This window comes from Pelodiscus sinensis, chromosome 10, assembly GCF_052426305.1.
Source record: "Pelodiscus sinensis isolate ZL-2025 chromosome 10, ASM5242630v1, whole genome shotgun sequence".
Taxonomy (NCBI): Eukaryota; Metazoa; Chordata; order Testudines; family Trionychidae; genus Pelodiscus; species Pelodiscus sinensis.
In genome coordinates this window covers 46,494,967-46,517,279 of record NC_143061.1, presented here as the reverse complement: position 1 = coordinate 46,517,279, position 22,313 = coordinate 46,494,967, and the positions used below count along the sequence as shown (strand labels likewise).

At 43.5% G+C, this 22,313-nt stretch overlaps 1 protein-coding gene across 4 annotated transcripts in view; it reads right to left on the bottom strand.

Moving 5' to 3' along the window:
- CAB39 (calcium binding protein 39) overlaps positions 1 to 22,313 on the bottom strand; it is a 91,159-nt gene that overhangs the window by 10,152 nt on the left and 58,694 nt on the right. For all 4 annotated transcript variants that reach the window (XM_075937496.2, XM_075937497.2, XM_006114244.3 and 1 more), the window contains 5 exons: positions 19,197 to 19,361; positions 5,915 to 6,033; positions 2,473 to 2,641; positions 1,707 to 1,766; positions 840 to 905 (listed from right to left, as the gene is read on the bottom strand). In XM_075937496.2, coding sequence (XP_075793611.1) covers positions 840 to 905; positions 1,707 to 1,766; positions 2,473 to 2,641; positions 5,915 to 6,033; positions 19,197 to 19,361 — 579 coding nt within the window. The remainder of the gene's footprint in view (positions 1 to 839; positions 906 to 1,706; positions 1,767 to 2,472; positions 2,642 to 5,914; positions 6,034 to 19,196; positions 19,362 to 22,313) is intronic.

Below are 22,313 nucleotides of genomic sequence, written 5' to 3'. Positions count from 1 at the left end.
TGCAGCCGGGCTGATGGCCGAGTGCTGTGATGTGCCAATTGTGGGCATTCGGGGCACTCCAAGACAGGACTGCTTTGCTGTCCCTCATTGAGTTAGACAAGTGAGCGGGGAACCCCTGAGTAATGTCTGTCCGGGGTGGAGGTCGGGACCCTTTAAGCACAGCCCTCGGCTAGCCTGAGACAGCAGCTCCACGCTCTAAGTCCTAATCTGATGCCCTGCCGGCACTGCTTCCGGCCAGCCTTAACCTTGGTTCAGGGTCCACTCAATGTGGACATGCTAGTTCGAATTAGCAAAACGCTAATTCGAACTAGTTTTTAGGTCTAGATGCACTAGTTCGAATTAGCTTAGTTTGAATTAACTAATTCGAATTAAGTTAGTTCGAATTAGTGCTGTAGTGTAGACATACCCTGGGATAGGTGAGGGAGCCTCAACTGCCACATCTGGGGGAAAACAGTGACCCCCTACCACTGCTACAACCTCTGTGGTTCTGCATAATGTCCCTGCCTCCCTTTAGTTCTGCTCCTGAAGCTCTAACCCTGCTACAATCACTTCACGTAGAAGACACTGCTATACTGCAAGTATGGGGCCACAGAAGCCCCTGTTTCTCTGCACCCCAGACTTCTTTGGTTCAACCATGCGACCAAGTGATGAAAATAAACTCTTTGGTAAGTCTACAAATAAAACCTCATTAACACAGTTACTTAAATGAATTTTTTTACTGTTTTAAATTGGGATTCAAACCAGTTATTTATGCCCTCACAGTTTAAATCAATTCACCCTGACATGGAAGTAATTCTCCCTGGGGGAAAAGGGGCATTCATAAAGTAAAATTATCTTACCTTAAGTGACTGCCTTTTTGTCACATAATTTTCTGAATGAAGTAACTTCTCATATTCACTGAAGAACTGAATGGAGAGAAAAATCAGGAGTTTTCCAAGCGTCACAAGCCCTGCTTCTGAAAGAATTTGTTAAATGGGCAGGGGGAGGGAAGGGGGAGGAGAGCGGCGGCAGGATCCATAGTAGGTATTGTGACAGGGCAAGGCCACAGGGATACAAAAGAGTAATGGAAGGGAGGTACATTAGCCTCAGATTGAGCAATTTTTTAAGCAACAAAATTTTGTAGACTGTGAAATGATTTAAACTTTCAGAAATATCATAAATGGCCAGCAGATGGAGCAAAACTATCAAATATACTTTAGTAAATATGGCTTCTTATACAGAAAACAGAAAAACATGGGAAAGGGTTCCCTCTAGTGGAAAATGCACTTTCATCTTTTCAGAATCTCAATTTTAAGTTTTTGATGTTGAAGTGCTGAGAATTTCAAAACAAATTTCTATTTTAAAAACAAAAGCAAGGACTATGCGGTGCTTTAAAGACTAACAACATGGTTTATTAGGTGATGAGTTTTCATCATAATAATAAATAATAAACCATCTTGTTAGTCTTTAAAGCACCGCATAGTCCTTTCTTTTGTTTCAGCAAGATCAGACTAACACGGCTACATCTCTATTACTATTTGAAAAACACTATGGCATAAATGAATGCAAACCTAAATTTGATTAAAGCAATATATAAACTGCCATTCTTAACAAAATAAACCAAGCTATAAAACACAAGAAATGAAAAAGTATTAACTTTTTCACTTAAATTAAAATTATTCTCTATCAAATATCAAAAAGTTCTGAGGAATTAAATATTTACTCACCCGATCATAATGCTGTTCCAAAAATTCTGCACTCAGCAACTTGTGTCTTGTAAGTAAATCCTGAAAAAGTGTGTTAGGTTTAAGCAACATTTTCACATTAAAAAAAATTTATTCAAATAATAAGTATTCACTCTGGATGTCTTTGAAGAGTTTGTCTAATGAATCCAACGAAGGATTTTGATGTACTACAGAAATTTAAAAAAGTGGAATGTAGCATAGATCTTGGTTATGTTTGGGGGAAACTCGGAGCTCTATTTTAGAGCTGCTTGGATCACTGGGGCACCCGAAAACCCAGGCATAGGGTTTTGCAACAGGAATGAAACATCTGCCACCATATCACCATAGGAGCTCTACAGCAACAAAGGCTCCTATTCCTTATTTGTACAGTGTTAATATAGAGAGGTCCTAATTATGAATCAGAACCCATCATGCAAGGCCTCATACAAATAAGCACACAGTTCCTGCCCAGAATTCTTTAAATTTTAGTAAAAGTATTAAATTTTAGTTCTGGAATAAATGTTAGCCTGAACATAGCACAATATATCTGAAACAACATTTTATTGCCATATGCTTAGGAACAGGATGGAAGAAATGTTCAGTTGATCCAGCCACTTCACAAATTGTGTCACAAACTTTGTTCTTTATCTTGGTATGCTGACTCCATATGTGACCAACACTTGACATCTGGAGGTATAGATTTAAGATGCTGGATACAATGTTACAATGTATGCTATTGTAACTATTTAGATATGGTATGAAAGTTAACCTTGAATGTGGCGAACGCATCTGAAGCTATGTCAAACGTTGACATTTCCACATATCTGAAGAAATCATAGAACTGTTCTGACAACAAGATTATTTTAGCGAGTGGCTCATGTCTGATACATTCTCTTAACATTATTCCACAATTTAGAGCAATTTCTGGAGATTCGTACCTGCAAAATGAGAAACTTATATAAATATCTTTAAAATGTAGTACTGTACTTTATATATAATTAACAATATACCACATTATGTTATCAAGTTAACTTAAACGCCTATTAATTAGTGAAATGTTTATCTGTAAACATTAAATTCTACTTTCAGATGTTCTACAAAATACTACCAAAACCAGGTGATCAACCTGCTGCTTGTATAAATTACTTGTATAAAATGGGTTATAGATTGTGTATAATGCATTGGAGAGGTCTGTGTTGTGGACTGTAGGTAACAACAAGAGGAGTAAGAAATGCAAGAACTTTATGTTCAGACTTAAAAAAAAAAAAAAAAAATCAATGCTGTCATCTTAGGTGAAACTTGATTCAGAGCGGGCTTTTAAAAATGTGTAGTATGTGTCCTGGGCAGCAGAATTTTATTATTTTGGAACAGCCTGTCGACTTGTTAATTTTATATGGAATACTGAGTCTGACTTCTTAAGTGAACTTCATAAATGAACAGAAAGATCATTCTATATGCTCAAAAGAATAAGCATTTGTACTGCAAGCACATACACTCCATCAAAATTTGAAAGTAATCTGAAATCTCAGGGCCTCCTGTATATTCACATATTTAAATCTGCAGGATTCTGGTAAATCATACCTTTCATACTTTTCAAAAGCCTAGATCCTTCTGCTAGTGGTTGGTTCACATTCACCATAATATCTTAAAATGATTAAATTTGGCTATACCAGCTGCAGTAAAGACAGATCAATAAGTACTTCTATAAATTATAAACAAACACCTTTCAAACATTTTAGTCATGCACACACAAAAGTGTTTCATAGTTGCTGTTGTAGGTTATGATGTCTTAAAAAGCAGTAGTGTGGTCCAATGAACACAATCCTGGACTTGCAGTTAGGAGAAGACTTTGCCAGTTAACAGTCTGATAGTTTGGGCAAGCTATTTCATCTCTCTGTGCTTCAGTTTCTATGCATACCTTTGGTAAAGCTATTTCAGAAAGCATATACAAGATTTTAGTATAATTATATGTTATTATTTTTATATTATACTATAAAAGTCTCAGAGGGGTACCATGTTAGTCTAACTTTTTTTTAAAAAGTAGTCCTGTTGCACCTTAGGGTATGTCTACACTGCCATCCTAGTTCGAACTAGGGTGGCTAATGAAGGCATTCGAACTTGCAAATGAAGCCCGGGATTTAAATATCCCGGGCTTCATTTGCATGTTCCCGGGCAGAGGGTTAATGGAGTTCAAATTAGAAGCTTTAATTTGAACTATCTAGTCCGTGCCGCGTGTAGCTGCAGGCAGGTAGTTCAAACTACGGGCATTTAAAATTGGCGCCCGCCCGGGAACATGCAAATGAAGCCCGGGATATTTAAATCCTGGGTTTCATTTGCAAGTTCAAATGCCTACATTGGCCACCCTAGTTTGAACTAGGGTGGCAGTGTAGACATACCCTTACAGACTAACAAATATATCTATATCATGAGCTTTTGTAGGCAAAACCCACTTCCTCAGATGAGTAGCAGCGAAAAAAGGAGGCACCTCCTAATTTATAAGCAGAAAAAGGGAAAGGGAGAGGAAAAAACCCTGTCTATTGTGATGCCTGTGACAATGAGGCTAATTGAGTTGGCTGGAAGTGTCCCATACTTAGCTTTTGATATCATTTGGGTGTTGAATATAATGGCTCATCCAGTTCATGTCTTTGTTTAGGTCATGAGAGACTGTGTAAAATTTGCATATGAAGGCCAGTTCCAGATTTTCTCTCTGTAGTTGATTTTTGAAATTCTTTTGTAGAAGAATGGCTACTTTTAAATCCATTAATGAGTGCCCATGGAGGTTAAAATATGCTCCTTGTGAGATGGGTCCCTGAAGAGGGATGGGTAAAAGGGGTGGTAGAAGAAAACTGGATAGAATAACCAACTTGAAGATTTCTAACAACCATCGGTCTGTGGTGATGTCATGCGCCATGCTGTGTAAAAGGGTGCTAGGCAGTTCCCAAATGGGATAGAAAGGCTAGAATCCTGGACTGGAGTTTGTGATGCTATCTGTCCCTCGACCAACCCTTCAAAAGGCCTGCCCAGAGGTGAAGGCTGTGAATTAGATGAATGGTCAGGCCTTTGTCTGCATTTGTCTTGCCATTGCTTCCTCCTATCATCAGTGTCTGGAGGGTTGCACGTAGGGAGTAGGCTTGCAGCACTGGTTAAAGACTTTGCCCTGTTTTGTCTTTGTAGCACGTATATGTATTCCCAGAGTTTTCAGGGTGGATCTGGAACCCTTAAGGGTATGGAGAACTGCATCAGTGGATTTGAAGAACAACTTAGTTCCTTTGAAAGGCAGGTCTTCCACCATGGTTTAAACCTCCCTGGGAAACCCAGATATCTGGAGCTAGAGATGGATTGGGCCATGGTGTCAACCAAATCAAGCGCCGCCTGCAGGGCTGTGTGGGCAATTAGAGAACCTTCTAATAAACTGGATTTGTACTGTTCCTTTTTTGTGTCCAGTAGTTGTTCAATAAATGAGGACATTTGTGAGAACAAACTGTATGTATATTTGGCTAATAGCACTGTATGCTTAGCAATTCTCAACTGGAGCGTGGCCTACGAATAGGCCTGTCTCTCAAACAGGTCTAGGGGCTTCTATTCTCTATTGTATGGGGTAGACTGGTTCTGAGGAGCTATTCCTCCCCCGCCCCCAACCACAGCAGCACAGGGCAGCAGGCGGTCTATGTAGGGAGCCAATTTTTAAACTGGCTCTCTTTGGGTGTGTCTAAACTACACCCCTCTGCCATCAGAGGGATGTAGATTAAGCACATCGCTATTGCAAATGAAGCGGGGATTTAAATATCCCGTGCTTCATTTGAATAAAAATGGCCACTTTTTTCAGACGTGGCACTTTGCCGGCAAAAGCGGCAGTCTAGACGGGGATCAGTCTACAAGGAAAGCCTTTTCCGACTGATCCCTTATGACTCGTGCAACCAACTGACCGATCCCCGTCTAGACTGCTGCTTTTTGCCAGCAAAGTGTCGCATCGGCAAAACGCGGCAGCCATTTTAATTCAAATGAATCGTGGGATATTTAAATCCCCGCTTCATTTGCAATAGCGATGTGCCTAATCTACATCCTTCTGTCGGCAGAGGGGTATAGTTTAGACACACCCTTTGTGAACCATCTCCACCTGCCATAATACGCTGCTGCCTCTGATAGAGACAGCAGGACGAAGCGTCTGGGGGCTTCCTGGGAGTGGGACCAGTGCTAAAAACTGTACATACCCTTTTAATAGCATGAACAATATATTTTGTTGAGTGCAGATGTATTCCACTGTGGGAGTTCTTGTACCAATTTGCCGTCTGAGAATGTTGTTGAAAATCTGAGCGACATCTTTTTTGCCCTGTAAAAAACGTAAGCAGTTAAACACATAATATTTAGTGCAACATCACAGTCCTGAGTAAGCTGGCATTCTTCCATGTTCTATTCTGGGGAGGGCAAGATATGGCCTCTGGGCCAGATTCAGCACACCAAGTCTCTGCTTCTGGCCCATGACTCACTCTTGCCAGGACCCAAGAGCAGGCAGGGAAGCAGCCCCAAGCCCCAGTCTGGCTGCTCCATGTGCCTCTCTGCACTGTGCACTCCGTGGGTGAGCACTGTATACTACTCTCATCCAGCACAATCTGTCAGCTCCCACTGGGCAGTTCAGATGTTCCCCCCACCACCCAAGAGCAAAAATGCACATGAAGCAGCCACATGCTTTAAGTAGCCTGGGGCTGAAGCAAGCAGAGAACCTGCCTGAGAGTTGCTGGTTGGGATCCGTCTAGGTAAGCAACCTTGGAGGTCTCAACCCAAACTCTCTGAACATACACACACAACTTGCATGGTCATAACTACCTCCCATATCCTGCACTCCCTCCATAGAAAAGTGGGACACTGGACCACTTAACCAAAATCTTGGGAGTGGCATCCATCAAAAATTACTGACCACCCCTGTTCTACTCTTACACATCTGCACACTGAAAACAAGAGGTGAATGTGCTTCCACTAGGGAAGACTAAAACACATCTTGCTTTGCAATACCAAGAACATGCTCCTGGGTGGGCGGGGCTTGAACCCACAACCCTGGGGTTCCCAGGCCAATGCACTAACCCACCCTACCATCAGGGTGCCCCTTATCTGACCTTCTTGATGAGGCACTGGTGCTGGCTGTGGTGACGCTCCCCAGGTGGGCGGGGCATGAACCCACAACCCTGGGATCCCCAGGTGAATGGGGATTTATTCTTTTAATTATGTATTTTTGTTTTATGATGGAAAAACAATTATAATTCAATAAAGTCAAAGGTAAGTATTGCATAAAGGTATATTCCTCATTAGGGTTGTAAAACCCCGGTTAATCAGTTAGCAGGTTAAATGTTATATTTAACTGGTTAACCAATTAAATGGTGATGAGCGGGGGGCCTGACTGGGCTAGATTGGTCCCCTCACTTGCTGAGGCCAGGCTGGAGTGGCCCCTCCACCTGTGGCACACCAGACAGGGCCCACTTCAGGCTGGGGCTGCTTCGTCCAGGGTGGAGCAGCCCCCAACTTGCGGCGGGCCCACAGGGCTGAAATCAGCTCCTTGCCCACAACAGGCAGGCTGCTGCTCCAGCCCACCAGTTACACATTCACATCACATTTATAAATGATCTAGAGGAAGGGTAAACAATGTGGTGGCAAAATTTCAAGATGATACCAAACTGCTCAAGATAGTTAAGACCGAAGCAGACTGTGAAGAGCTTCAAAAAGATGTCACCAAACTAAGTGATTGGGCAACAAAATGGCAAATGAAATGTAATGTTGATAAATGCAAAGCAATGCACATTGGAAAAAATAATCCCAACTATATGTACAATATAATGATGACTAATTTAGCTACAACTATCCAAGAGAGAGATCTTGGAGTCATTGTGGACAGTTCTCTGGAAACATCCACCCAGTGTGCAGTGGCAGTCAAAAAAGCAAATAGAATGTTAGGAATAATTTTAAAAAGGATAGAGAATAAGACAGAAAATATTTTAATGCCTCTATATAAAACCATGGTAATGCCCACATCTGTACTGCGTACAGATGTGGTCGCTTCATCTCAAAAAAGATATATTGGCATTAGAAAAGATTCAGAAAAGGGCAACAAAAATGATTAGGGATTTGGAACGGGTCCCATATGAAGAGAAAATTCAAAAGATGTGGACTTTTCAGCTTAGAAAAGAGGAGACTGGGGGGGGAGGGAGATATGATAGAGGTCTATAAAATCATGACTGGTGTGGAAAAAGTGAATAAGAAAAAGTTACTTACATATTCCCACAATATAACAACATGGGGTCACCAAATGAAATTAATAGACAGTAGGGTTTAAAAGAAATAGAAGGAAGTTTTCTTCACACAGTGCATAGTCAATCTACAGAACTCCTTGCCAGAGGATGTGGTGAAGTCTAGGACTTTAACAGGGCTCAAAAAAGAGCTAGATAGATTCATGGAGGTTAGGTTCAACAATGGCTATTAGCGATGATGGGTAGGAATGATGTCCCTAGACTGTTTCTCTAGAGGTGGGTGACAGGGGAGGGATCACATGAGGATTACTTGTTGTGTCCCCTCCCTCTAGGGCATCTGGTACTTGCCACTGTCAGGGTATGTCTACACTACAACGTTAATTCCGAACTAATTCGAACTAAGCTAATTCGAACTAATGGATCCAGACTAAAAAACTAGTTCGAATTAGCGTTTTGCTAATTCGAACTAGCATGTCCACATTAAGTGGACCCTGAACCAGGCTTAAGGATGGCCGGAAGCAGTGCCGGCAGGGCATCAGAGGAGGACTTAGAGCGTGGAGATGCTGTCTCAGGCTAGCCAAGGGCTGTACTTAAAGGGTCCCGACCCCCACCCCGGACAGACAGTTCTCAGGGGTGCCCCGCTTGCAAAGCAGTCCTGGCTTGGATTGCCCGGACTACCCACACTGGGCACATCACAGCACTCGGCCATCAGCCCGGCTGCACTAGCCGCAGGCTGCCACCTGGGGAGAGGGGGCAATTGGGGGGCTGCAGGAGAGCTTCCACCCCAAAAGCCCACAGAGCCAGCCCAGTCCTCCCCATCGGGGGCGTGTACCCCATTTCTCCCTCGCCTCCTTCCGCTTACCCTTCCCTAGCCCCTCTTCTTGATGTACAAAATAAAGGACAATTGTGTTCAAAAATGGAATCTGTCTTTATTGAACAAAACTGGGGGAGACTGGGAAAAGGAGGTGGGAGAGGGGAGGGCAACTAAAATGATCAGGGGTTGGGAACAGGTCCCATATGAAGAGAGGCTAAAGAGACTGGGACTTTTCAGCTTAGAAAAGAGGAGACTGAGGGGGGACAGGATAGAGGTCTCTAAAAGCAGGAGTTGGGTGGAGAGGGTGCATACAGAAAAGTTCTTCATTAGTTCCCATAAAGAAGGACTAGAGGACACCAAAGGAAAGGAATGGGTAGCAGGCTTCAAACTAGTAAAAGAAAGTTGTTCTTCACAAAGCAAAGTGTCAACCTGTGGAACTCCTTGCTGCAGAAGGCTGTGAAGGCTAGAACTAGAACAGAGTTTAAAGGGAAGTGAGATCAAGTCATGGAGGTTGGGTCCATGGAGTGCTATTAGCCAGGGGGTAGGAGTGGGGTCCCTGCCCAAGGTTTGTGGAAGGCTGGAGAGGGATGGCACGAGACAAATGGCTTGGTCACTGTCTTCGGTCCATCCCCTCCAGGGTCCCTAGTGTTGGCCCTTGAAGAGGGCTTGGAAATTATTTGTTTCTATATGCAACTCAAGAAGCTGGTTTTCACCTTAGGTAGAACAGGATCTAGCTATAGGTCCAGAGCTCGCAGTTAAATAATTCTTATTCATGGTTACTTGAATTTTATAATCTATGACTAGAAGCATGCCATTATTATTGATGATCCTTGTTTGCAGAATGAACTTATTCTGACAACATCCTAATCAGTGTGTATCGTGCTTTAAGGTAAAGAAATATACTTTATACTTGATGAATACTTCTAACAAATATGACAGAATGACAGCTTGTTATTTTAGATTTGTTTTAATTATAATATTGGATTCCTGGTGCTGCGGCAATGGATGGTGCATGAGTAGAAAATTAATAATTCAGAAAAAGCTAGGAAGATCATAGTCTTTAAAAAAAATAATGCATTTGTTAATTAGCATAGAGAGTTTGTTGCACTACTGCAGGGGTGGCCAGCCTGAGACTCGCAAGCCGCATGCAGCTCTTCTCTGCCCCTACCCCCAGTGCAGCTTGTGAAGCCCCCCCCCCCCTCCGGTGGCTCAAAATCCGCCCTCAAACCCCCAAAAATGGCCCTCTCCTCCCGGCTCCCTGTGCTGACCTGGGCAGGGGAGCCGTCTGGCGCGACCATGAAAGATGCTGAAATAAAAATGGCAGCAGGAGCCTGCAGTGGCCAAAAAGCCTCAAAATGCATTTTCTTAAAGGAGCAGAGCCTTTTTTTTTGTTTTGGCTTGACAACTTTGCCCCAGCTCTTCGTGCTGGATCCACTGCTATCTTGGCTCTTTGCCCAGAATGGATTGGCCACCCCTGCACTATTGTCAGGAAATAAGTGTTAGTTTGTTTTGTAAATGCTCGTTTTCTGAATTATAATTCTATTGAAAACCAGTCCAAAGAAATATCAGAACCCTTTGTTCTGTTAATGAGTAAAGCAGTGTTTTGAACAATACAGCAATCAAGTCTCATTCATTAACACTGACATTTTTTCTCCCAGAATATCATTATTCTCCTTATTTTTTTTGCCAGCAACAGCTCTTCCTCTTTCTTCCTATAACTGAGGTGGTGGTGGTGCACAGTAATTCTAAATCTAGTTATTCTTAGAAGCATCTATTACTTCCAGCAGCCAACAGGGGAGTTTGCCTGGGTGAAATCCGAGAGGAGCTAGGGTAAGTGTGGCTTTTGGGGGCCTGTGTTGTGAGCTGGTGGGGTGAGTATCAAAGTGTTTGTCTGTGAGCATCTCTTTGACTGTGTGTTTGGAGGTCTGAAAAGAGCAGCAGTTGGAAAGTTTGAAAAGTGTGAATTGGGAGTGCTTTGTTCCAGGTGGGCCTTCAGAGGTTGACTGCAATAGGGGCAAGGCTTTGAGTCAGGCCTAGCCTCAGTCTTATAAAAAGGCAGCCAGAGTGAATGCAAAGAGCAGCGAACAGGGCAGCAGCCAACAGGTCAGTTTGTCTGGGGGTTTGCCCTGGGGGAAGCCCCATAGTGGTTGGTGGTCTTTTCTTGTATTTTTTTTTCTCTTCTGCCCTTCAAGGAGGCATTTAAAAACATCTAAGGAATCTCTCAGAAGGAAGGCAGGTATAGATAACGAGAGGTCTGCTGTTGTTACCAGCACAGCATTTTCCATGTTTGTCTTCCTCCCAAAATATAGAAAGGATTTCATCTGCACTTCTTGCCATTTCAGAAGAAAAAATTAGAGGACTTGAGGCCCAAGTATCAACCTTATGTTCCATCAGAAAGGATGAAGACTTCCTTGATAGAAGGCAGCATTTAATCCTACAGGCACAGCAGGCTAAGAGCCAGTGAGGGCAGTACAGAACAAGGAAGAAAACTGGCAGCATGTAACCTCTAAGGTTGTGTCTAGACTACATGCCTCTGTCGTCAGAGGCATGTAGATTAGACACATAGGCAAAGTCAAATGAAGCCGCGATTTAAATGATCGCGGCTTCATTTAAATTTACATGGTTGCCGCGCTGAGCCAACAAACAGCTGATCAGCTGTTTGTCCGCTCAGCGCTCTAGTCTGGACGCTCCCCTGCCAACATCAAAGCCCTTTGTCGGCAGCCCAGTTATTCCTCATGGGATGAGGTTTACCGGGGCTGCCGACAAAGGGCTTTGATGCCGGTAGGGGAGCGTCCAGACTAGCACGCTGAGCGGACAAACAGCCGATCAGCTGTTTGTCGGCTCAGCACGGCAGCCATGTAAATTTAAATGAAGCCGCGATCATTTAAATCGCAGCTTCATTTGACTTTGCCAAAACTACAAATCTACATGGCTCTGTCGACGGAGCCATGTAGTTTAGACGTACCCTAAGAGAAGAAGGCAGCCAACTCAGATATCTCCCATTCATGTAGAGGTAAGTAACCACTCTCAGGCTCTCTCAACAGGCACTACGGTAGAGAATGCTTTGGCAGGGACCTCTCAGGGAAGAAATCAGAATGGGACACCATCTACCAGAAGGCATGGGGTGCATAGTGCTAGGGATGGGGGTTCCATGACCACCATCACCCCCAAAAGAAGACGGGTGGCGGTGGTCGGGGACTCCCTCCTAAGAGGGACTGAGTCATTCATCTGCCATCCAGGCCTGGAATCTCGAGAAGTGTGCTGCTTACCAGGAGCTCGATCGAATTCAGGATGTGACCGAGAGTCTTCCAAAACTGATTAAACCTTCAGATCATTACCCCCTTCCTGCTTCTTCATGTGGGAACTAATGATATGGCCAAGAATGACTGAGTGGGTCACTGCAGATTATGTAGTGCTGGGAAGAAGGAATTTGAAGTGCAAGCAGTATTCTTATCCATCCTCCCTGTTGAAGGAAAAAGTCCAGGTAGGGATCATCAAACTGAGGAAGTAAATGCATGTTTGTGCAGGTGGTGTTGGAGAGAGGGATTCTTTGACCATGGGACTCTGTTTTGGGCACAAGGATTGCTAGAAAGAGATAGGATACACCTAACCAAGAGACGAAAGAGCATTTTCGCGGGCAGGCTTACAAACCTAGTGAGGAGAGCTTTAAACTAGGTTCATTGGGGGATGGTGACCTAAGCCCCGAGGTAAGTGGGGATGTCGGATACTGGGAAGAAACAGAAGGAGGAATGAGCAACAAAGGAGGACCCCATCTGAACAAAGGATCCAAATGGAGAAGGTAGTGCGATCAACTGGTTATCTAAAGTGTTTATACACAAATGCAAGAAGCCTGGGAAAAAAACAAGAAGAATTAAAGGCCCTGGCCCAGTCAAAGAACTATGATTTGATTGGAATAACGGAGACTTGGTGGGATGACTCGCATGACTGGAGCACTGTCATGGAAGGGTAGAAAATGTTCAAGAAGAACAGGTGGGGGAGAAAAGGAGGAGGAGTTGCACTGTCTGTAAGAGAGAAGTAGGATTGCTCAGAGCTCCAGTATATAGAGGGAGAAAAGCTTGTTGACAGTCTATGGGTTAAGTTTAGCGGTAGAAGCAACAGGAGTGATGTTGTGGTTGGTGTTTGCTATAGACCACAGGATCAGGTAGATGAGGTAGTCAAGGCTTTCTTCAGACAACTGAGAGAAGCTTCCAGATCACAGGCCCTGGTTCTCATGAAGGACTTCAATCACCCTGAGATCTGTTGGGAAACCAATACAGCAATACACAGACAATCCAGGAAGTTTTTGGAGAATGTTGGGGATAACTTCTTGGTACAAGTGCTGAAGGAAGTGATTAGGGGCCATGCGCAGCTTGATCTGCTGCTCACAAACAGGGAGGAACTAACAGGGGAAGTAGAGGTGGGTGACAACCTGGGAAGCAGTGATCATGAGATGGCAGATTTCAGGATCCTAACAAAAGGAAGAAAAGAGAGTAGCAAAATACACACTTTGGACTTTAGAAAAGCAGACTGACTTCCTCAGAGAACTCATGGGTAGGATTTTCTGGGATGCTAACATGAAGGGCAAAGGAGTCTAGGAGACATGGCAGTCCAGGAGAGATTTAATACAACTGAGGGAGCTGGCAAATTTTACTGCAGAGCCTTTGGTCATTATCTCTGAAAACTTGTGGAGAACGGGAAAGATCCCAAATGATTGGAAAAAGGCAAATGTAGTGCCCATCTTTAAAAAACGGAAGAAGGACAATCCAGGGAACTACAGACCAGTCAGCCTTACCTCAGTCCCCGGAAAAATCATGTAGGGGATCCTCAAGGAATCCATTTTGAAGCACTTAGAAGAGGGGAAAGTGATCAGGAATAGTCAACATGGATTCACAAAGGGCAAGTCATGCCTCACCAATGTGATTAGCTTCTATGATGACGCAACTAGCTCTGCGGATATGGGGAAGTCAGTGGATGTTATATACCTTGACTTTAGCAAAGCTTCTGATATGGTCTCCCACAATATTCTTGCAAGCAAATTAAGAAAGTATGGATAGGATAAATGAGCTGTAAGACAGATAGAAAGCTGGCTAGACTGTCTTGCCCAACGGGTAGTGATTAATGACTCGATGCCAGATTGGCAGTCTGTTTCTAGCGGAGTGCCCCAAGGATCGGTTCTAGTGCAGTTTTGTTCAACATCTTTATTAATTACCTGGATGAGGGGATGGATTGCATCCTCAGCAAATTGCAGATGACATTAAGCTAGGGGAGAGGTAGATATGCTGGAGGGCAGGGATAGGGTCCAGAGTGACTTAGACAGGTTAGAGGACTGGGACAAAAGATTGATGAGGTTCAACAGGGGCAAGTGTAGAGTCCTGCTCTTGGGATGGAAAAATCCCAAGCATTGTTACAGGCTGGGGACCGACTGGCTAAATAAGAGTTCTGCAGAAAAGGACCTGGGGATTACAGTGGATGAGAAGCTGGATATGAGTCAGTGTGCCCTTGTAGCAAAAAAGGCTAATGGCATATTAGGTTGCATTAGGAGGAGCATTGCCAGCAGATCTCGAGAAGTGATTATTCCGCTTTATTCGGCTCTGGTGAGGCCACATCCGGAGTAGTGTGTCCAGTTCTGGGCTCCCCCACTATAGAAAGGATGTGGATGCATTGGAGAGGGTCTAGCAGAGAGCGACCAAAATGATTAGGGGGCTCGAGCACATGACCTGAGGAGATGCTGAGGGACACACACATACAAATAAATTCTCATGCTAACAGTTGCGATTCCTAAGGATAGTGTAAAAGTGTTCCAGCAGTGTCAGACTGTACCTCCTTGATGGAAAGAGAAAGTATGGTTTGGTTTTCCTCTTTCTTTTTAAAACTTTTAAAAGGATTTAACTATGCCCAGCAACAGATACTTTAATACAAATTAACAGGGAACTGATTGACAAGTTATTCTCTGAACAGTTTTGTTAATTGCAATATAGATATATGGTTGTAATTTCAAATAAAGGACCTTATCAGGATATCAGGGAAATTTCTTAAATGAGGACCTAAAATAATTTCGTTTACATTGGGGCCCACTACTGTGGTATTTATATCCAAACAGACTGTAGACAGAGTGCAACAATTGGGGGGAAAAAACCCAAGTTGATGTGCCCTGATCCATGTACTAACAACTTCAGATTCTGTTATACCACCGGAAGGAGTAAATAAACATAAGCAAACATCATGTGTTTTCAGCTCTGGACATAGCCATTACTATTTTTGGAAACCACTAAGGGGCAGGAACCAAGATGTTGAATTGCATTCATTAACTGAAGGAAAGTTAGTACAGGTGGTGGAGTACAGGTGTGTTGATATCTTTAATGCTACATTTTGCATTAAAGAACACTGCTGTAAATGAGTCTTAACATGAGTTGAAGAAAGGTCTGGAAAGCTTGTCTCACAAATAAAAGTTGGTCCAATAAAATATTAGAGGGACAAGGTGGTGCGGTAATATCTTTATCTCAGCAAAGAAAAGCCATGTCCTTCTCAGGTAACAGAGCAGTTGGGAGTCCAAAAATAGGAAGGTATTTCTAACAATCAGCAGTCCTCTCACACTGAAATGTACAGCTACTTCTAATACAGAACAATTCCATGCCATTACAGATCTAATAAAATCAATGTGTACACAACCATTGTCCATCACCAGAAGAATGCTTTCTGGATAATCAGAAAGATTAAAAACTGGGCTGAAAGATTTTGAAAGTCAGCTGAATCCACATGTAATTTCTCAACAGCTAGAGCCCATCTCAATTGCTTTCACTCTGAATTTCCATTGATTTCTGTTAAATATATGATAGAAACATTTATGTGGGGAGAAAATAATTTCCATTGGTTTTTATTTTCAAAATCCTTTTTACACTGTACTAATTCTATTTGACTTTTCTTTTTAGAAAAATAAATTATTTTCTTTGTATAAAAAGTTGACGATTCCCTCTGCAGGTAGTGGAGGGTTCCCCCTTTCTGTGAGAAGAGATTTGGGTGGTTCAGTCAAAGAGACATCTGATAGAAATAGGGAAACCAAATCTGCCTGGCCAGCCGGGGGCTATGAGAAGGCACTGTCTGATTCTATCTTACGGAGTACTCTGGAGATGAGTGGGATGGGAGGAAATGCATAAAGGAGCTTAATATCCCATAAAACGAGGAGAGCATCCTCCAAAGATCTGGACCCTATGCAGCCCCCCCCCCGAACAGTAGTAAGGGAGTTTGGTATTGTGCTTTTTGGCAAAGAGGTCTATTAGCAGCAGTGGAAAATGGTGAGAGACCATGGTATGTATTTCCCACTCATGCTCTGTTGTAAAGTTGCAGCTGAGCGAATCTGCAAGGACATTCTTGATGCCAGGTAGATACGACACAGGGATGATAATATTGTGCTGGATGCACCAATTCCAAAGGCAGACAGCTTCCGCACAAAGGGAGAAGGAATGTGCACCCCCTTGATAGTTGATATAATACATTGTTGTGATGTTGTCTATAAGAATGCAGATTGTGGAACGGAGGATGTATTGTTGGAATTGTTTGCAAGCATAGTGTACTGCTCGGAGCACCAAAGATGGATGTGAAGCTTGGACTCATTGGTGGACCATCTACCTTGTGTGGCATGATGTTGAAAATGGGCTCCCCATCCTAGGATGGAGATGTCTGTGGTGCTATGATTAGATGGCTGCTACTGATGAAACAGTATGCCTGCAAGAAGGTTTCCTGGGTTGGTCCACCATCGTAGCAACAAGAGGACAGTAGAGGGAACCGACACGTGCCTGTGCATGTTTGGATGAGGAGTATATCGAGACAAGCTAGTGCTGGAGACATCTGAAATGTAGGCATGCATGTCTGATGATATACATTGTAAAAACAAAAAAAAAGCAGTCATGTAGCACTTTAAAGTCTAACAAGATAGTTTATTAGGTGATGAGCTTTCGTGGCGCAGACCCACTTCTTCAGATCATCTATAGTGCGACTGAGCGACGAAAGCTCATCACCTAATCAACTATCTTGTTAGACTTTAAAGTGCTACATGACTGCTTTTTTTTTGTTTTACCAAGATCAGACTAACACAGTTACCTCTCTGTTACGTTTTGACATACGTTGCAGCTGCCACGTGCCCCATGAGCCGTAGATAGGTAAATATAGGGATTGTGTGGCTCAGTTGCATGGCTAGAATCAGGATCTTTATTGTTTCAAAGCGTTGATTTGGGAAGCATGCACAGGCTGTAGTGGAGTCGAGATGTGCTCCTCTGAACTCTAGAGATTGGGTTGGAAGAAGGGTAGATTTTTACATGTTCATAATGAACCCTAATGATTTTAAGAAATTCTTTGTGACGAGAGTCTTTGTGAAGAGAGAAATGAGGTAATCGTCGAGATATGGGAATATCTTGATGAAGATGCACCACTGCAACTATCAGGGTCTTGGAAAAGACTCTGGGGGCTGATGAAAGACCCAACAGCAGAACTCTGTATTGGAAGTGTTCTTGAACAAGTGTGAACTGAAGAAAGCACCTGGACACAGGGTGAATTGTTATGTGAAAGTACGTATTTTGAAGGTCGAGGGCTGCGAACAAGTCTCCCTTGCCCAGCGCTGGGATTATTGTCGCCAGTGACCATCCTGAACAATTGTTTGTGGAGATATTTGTTTAGGTGATGGAGGTCAAGGATGGGTCTCCATCCTCCCATTCTTTTTTCCGTGAGGAAGACATTTGAGTAAAAGCCCCTGCCCTGATATTGTTCGGGTACCCTCTCTATGGCTCCTATATGTAGGAGGTGTTCTACCTCTTTGCATAGCAATGTCTCATGAGAGGGGTCTCTGAAGAGAGTCGGGGAGGACGGGGAAGTTGGTGGGATTGAGAGAAGGGAGATGGAGTGTTTACACCTAATTTCTAAAACCCAACGGTCGGTGGTTATTGCTGCCTACTGGTTGTAGAAGGGGCGTAGACAGTGATGAAATACAGCATACGTGAGTTGGAGCAGTCTTGCAGGCCCCTGACCAAAACCTCAAATCTGCTGGTCCTTGAATCCTTACTTCAATTTTAGCTGCAAACAGTTTGTCCTTATCAAATGTCCTGGAGCTCTTTGGGGACCCTAGCTATTTGTAACCATGATGTGCGTTTCATGACGACAGATGTCGTGATTGCTCTTGCAGCAGTGTCAAGTGCCATTTGTAGCACTGTTCGGGTTATGGCATAGCCTTCCTGGATTACAGATCTTAAAATGGGTCTTTTATCATCAGGAAGGTGCCGCATCAATTCTGTCAGCTTAGCATAATTGTCAAAATTGTGATTTGCTAAAAGAACAGGTTAGTTAGCTATTCGCAGCTGAAGGGTCAAAGAAGAGTGAAGGGCTTTATATAGTGGCGAGTTCTGGCTATGTTTCTGCTTTTTATGGGCTCTGGATGTAAGGCTGCAACAGTGAGCACACTTCTGGGGCACATGAGTTTCCCCCAGGTATCGAATGCATTACTCGTGGCCGTCAGATGCGGAAATAGGGTTTCGGCATGTTTCGTATTTTTTAATGCCAGTGGAGGCTGGCATTTAATTAATCTCCTGCCATCTGTGCCACACACTTCTCTCCTCTTTCTTGTCTCTTCTCTCTCTCTTCTTTATGCCTGAGTGCTGCAACATTCCGGCTGAAGGTGCGTCGCCCCTCAGCAGCTACGGGTTAACTATTTACAACCATTCTTCATTTTTTTAACTAAGTACTACTGACTATAAACATGAGAAAGGAATGATTTCCAGCTAATTACTCAAATTCCTGTTTATAGTAAAATTGTAGGAAGGAAGAGAGCGATGGAGCTCTGTCTGCGACCAAGGGGGAGTCAAGAAGGACCAAGGGGGGGGTCAAGGGGCATGTGAACTCCAGGGGTGTGATCGCATGCACCGCTTTCACACATGCACAGTCCAATTGGACACTGCTGGAAAAGTCTCTGATCTGCAGTGCCGACACCAACAGTGGAGCACCCCTGGGGACATCACTTGAAGAATGGAAATTTATTAATGAACAGACAAATGAGAATAGTGATGAGAGTCAGTATTATCATGCAGTAGTAACTCAAAAGGGATTTAAATGAGATTATGGACATTATGGTATTTATGCTTTCCAGGATTTTATTTTTCACTGAACACAGCAATTCAATTCAATTAAATGAGATATTAAGAAATACCTCTGATAGAGTTTTGGGATAAAGATTTGAGCTATTTATCTACTGTTCATTTTTACATGATCTAGCCTTCCAAACTCGTGTAGTAATGTTTCCTATTTAAATCTTAATACAATTCCTATAGTTAGCAGCACTGAAAAAATACAATTGTGTAAATAGGAAGTGAACTTCTTACTGCATTAAAACAGGATAATCACATGATCAAAATGCAACTTACCAAGCATGTAGTTCATGAAATTTTGCAACTATTTTCTTACCTCAAAATCAATGAGCTGTAAGTCTGCTACTAGGGTACTAAGAAGACCACTATTGTACAGTTCTTGAGCAAGTTGTGCCACAGCTTCTGTCTGGGGCTCTTTTTCATTTGTGCCATATAATATTTCTTTCATGGCAACCAGATTTTTTGAAACCTCTTCGGTGGCCTAAAGAAACAAAATAAAAAATAGATAGGTAACTTTCACAGCTAAGAAAATTCTGCTTATCTTTTTGTCATCCACACTTTTTTTCCCCCCCGATAAACTGCAAACTTAAAAAAAAAAAATCAGCTGTAAAAAAAAAAAATCTTGAGATTCTGGGGAATTAAATTATTTGGCGTATAAAGAATCTGACTTAGAGACAAGATGCCAGAGACAAGATGTTGACAACACAGTTATGCTACCTACAATAAATATATTTTCCCTTCCTCAGCCTCTTAACATTGCACTTACAAAAGCCTTTCAGTAATAACATAGAAAAGATACGGGGAAAATTGTTTCCAATCTGTAAAAGGGATTTGTGCATTTGATCAACCCAGAAGAAGCTACCTGGAAACATTCCCATCACTAATAAATTACTCAGGTAGCCCAAATACATTTCTATAAACCAGGAGTGGGCAATAATTTTTGGCCAGGATGCCTCTGGGCTTCCAAATCCCCAGACCATGATTGGTCTGGGGCTGGAGAAGCCCCTTTGCCCCCCCTTCCCACTAGGCACCCATGCCCCTGGCAGGGCGGGAAGTAGCTTCACACACTCCCCCACCCCAAGGTCAATCAGGGCTTGGGGGCAGGAGAAGCACGTGAAGCCTCCTCCCACCCTCGCCCCTCCACCGTCAGGAGCATGCAGCACTTCAAAGTGCCATGCGCTCCTCACAGGGCAGAAGGAGGCTTCGCGTGCTCCCTCCGCCCCCAGGACCTAAGTGGCCTCGGGGCGAGCAAATGGCAGCGCCTCCCCAGGCCGGATCAACCCACTTGGCAGGCCGGATCCAGCCCACAGAGGCCCTTTTGCCGACTCCTGCTATAAACTGTGCCTTTCAAGTCTCTTTTCTGCTGTTAGGCCTCCATTCTAGTTAACATAAAAAGGACATTTCCATTTCAGTTGATGAATCTGAAGAAGAGCCAGGGAGACTCTGCTATACCTTTCTTCTGATAAATCAAAAGAACTGGGTTCAGGAAGGATCAGACTCTGACAAGGAACACAGAACTTATCCATATATAGAACTGAAGAAGTCCACATGGAATAGTCTGTAACACCATTTGCTACTGATGTCCCTCAGGTTAGTCAGTTGGAGAAACCACATCTATGGATTCTACTCTCTCAGGAAACATAAGGCCCTGGGCCTAGGCTGAAGCAAAGTACTCTGGTTTTAAGTGATCATCCTAGGCCAAAAATCACAGCCTGATGAAAAAAAGATGTCTATGCAGGGGGGAAGTAGATGTCAGGACTTACGCGAAGACCTGCACCAGGTACAGAGTGCTTGGCAGGCGAGGACAGCTCAGTGCTCCTGGAAGGGGCTGAGTCTTGGATGGAAGGGGTGAGGCTGAAGGCAGACCTTCCCCAGTGTCTGCCAGGAGCTGTGGGGGCTGCAGAGGTAGTAGCAGTGATTTGAAGGGTCCATGGCTCCTGGCTGTTGCCACAGAGGCCGAGAGCCCTACGTCTTTTTATATTGTCAGGCTCATGGCAGCATTTTAATGTCAGTGACCTCTGCCTCTGGGTGAAGCACTGCTGCCGAATCTTATGGCAGGGCCGCTGACCGGGGAAAACAAAAAGGGCAGCAACATTAAAGCACTGCGATGGCAGCATTTTAAAGTTCTTACTGGTGGTACCGTACAAGCTTACCTTCACCTCTCTGTCAATGACATCTGTAAGAGAGATGAGAAAAGTGCCCATATAGCTGACACCATCGGTGTAGGCCTATTAAAAAGTTCTATCTGCTGCATCTCTAAAACGTAACCAACAGTGTACAATATCAAAGGGCTGAATGAACAAACATACTGGAGTCTCCCTGAAAATGGGGAAGGTGTGCCCTGCTAGCAGAGTCCTCTCTTGGTCTCACTCACACAGAAGACCAATAGCTTATTTTGCAGTACAGTAGTGAAGACATCTAACTCTAAGGACTTGCCTAACCTACAGAATTCTGGTTGAAAATTCATTCACAAATATGGTGATGGGTTATCCCCTGAGCATGTGGGCAAGTCACACCAGCCAGACACCTAGGAAAGAATTTGGTTTTAATTCAGAGCCCTACCATCTAGTTTCTGAGGCATTTGAGATTTATATTGCAGTCACAGATTAGCTACATGCCACTGTAGACAGTCTCATCATACCATCCCCTTCATAAACCTATAAAGCTAAGTCTTGAAACCAGTTAGGTTTTTTGCCCCCACTCCTCCTCTTAGAAAGCTGTTCCAGAATTTCACTCCTCTGATTATTATAAATCTTCACCTAATTTCATGCCTAAACTTGTTAGATATAAACTGTCCATCATTTGTTCTTAGGTGCACAATGGCACAATTAAATTCCTCTCCCTTGCAGCATTTATTCTGATGTATTTATAAAGAGCAATCTTATCTCCTCATAGCCTTCTTTTAGGCCTAGTCTACATGGATATAAGGTTGATTTTCTAGCACCCAATTTTGTAAAGTTGAAGGTACATGTTCCCGCTCTGTGCAAGAGTTTGACACAGCATGTCCTCACGAGAATGGCTACCATCAACTTTGAAAGTGATGCACTGTGGATAGCTAATATGCAATGTTACCTGTTAATATTGCCCCCTCACAGCCTAAGACATGCAGTGCCAGCAAAAAAGTCACTGTCAACACAGTGCAGACGAGAACACAGAAAGTAGAGGGGGGGACCAAGGAAATCAGAGTCAGGAGAGAAACTATTAACAGGTTTGGAGAGAAGTAAGGGTATGTCTACACTACCCCACTAGTTCGAACTAGCGGGGTAATGTAGGCATACCGCACTTGCAAATGAAGCCCGGGATTTGAATTTCCCGGGCTTCATTTGCATAAGCTGCCCGGCGCCATTTTTAAATGCCGGCTTGTTTGAACCCCGTGCCCTGCGGCTACACGCGGCACGGGCTAGATAGTTCGAACTAGCAAGCCATTCCGCAC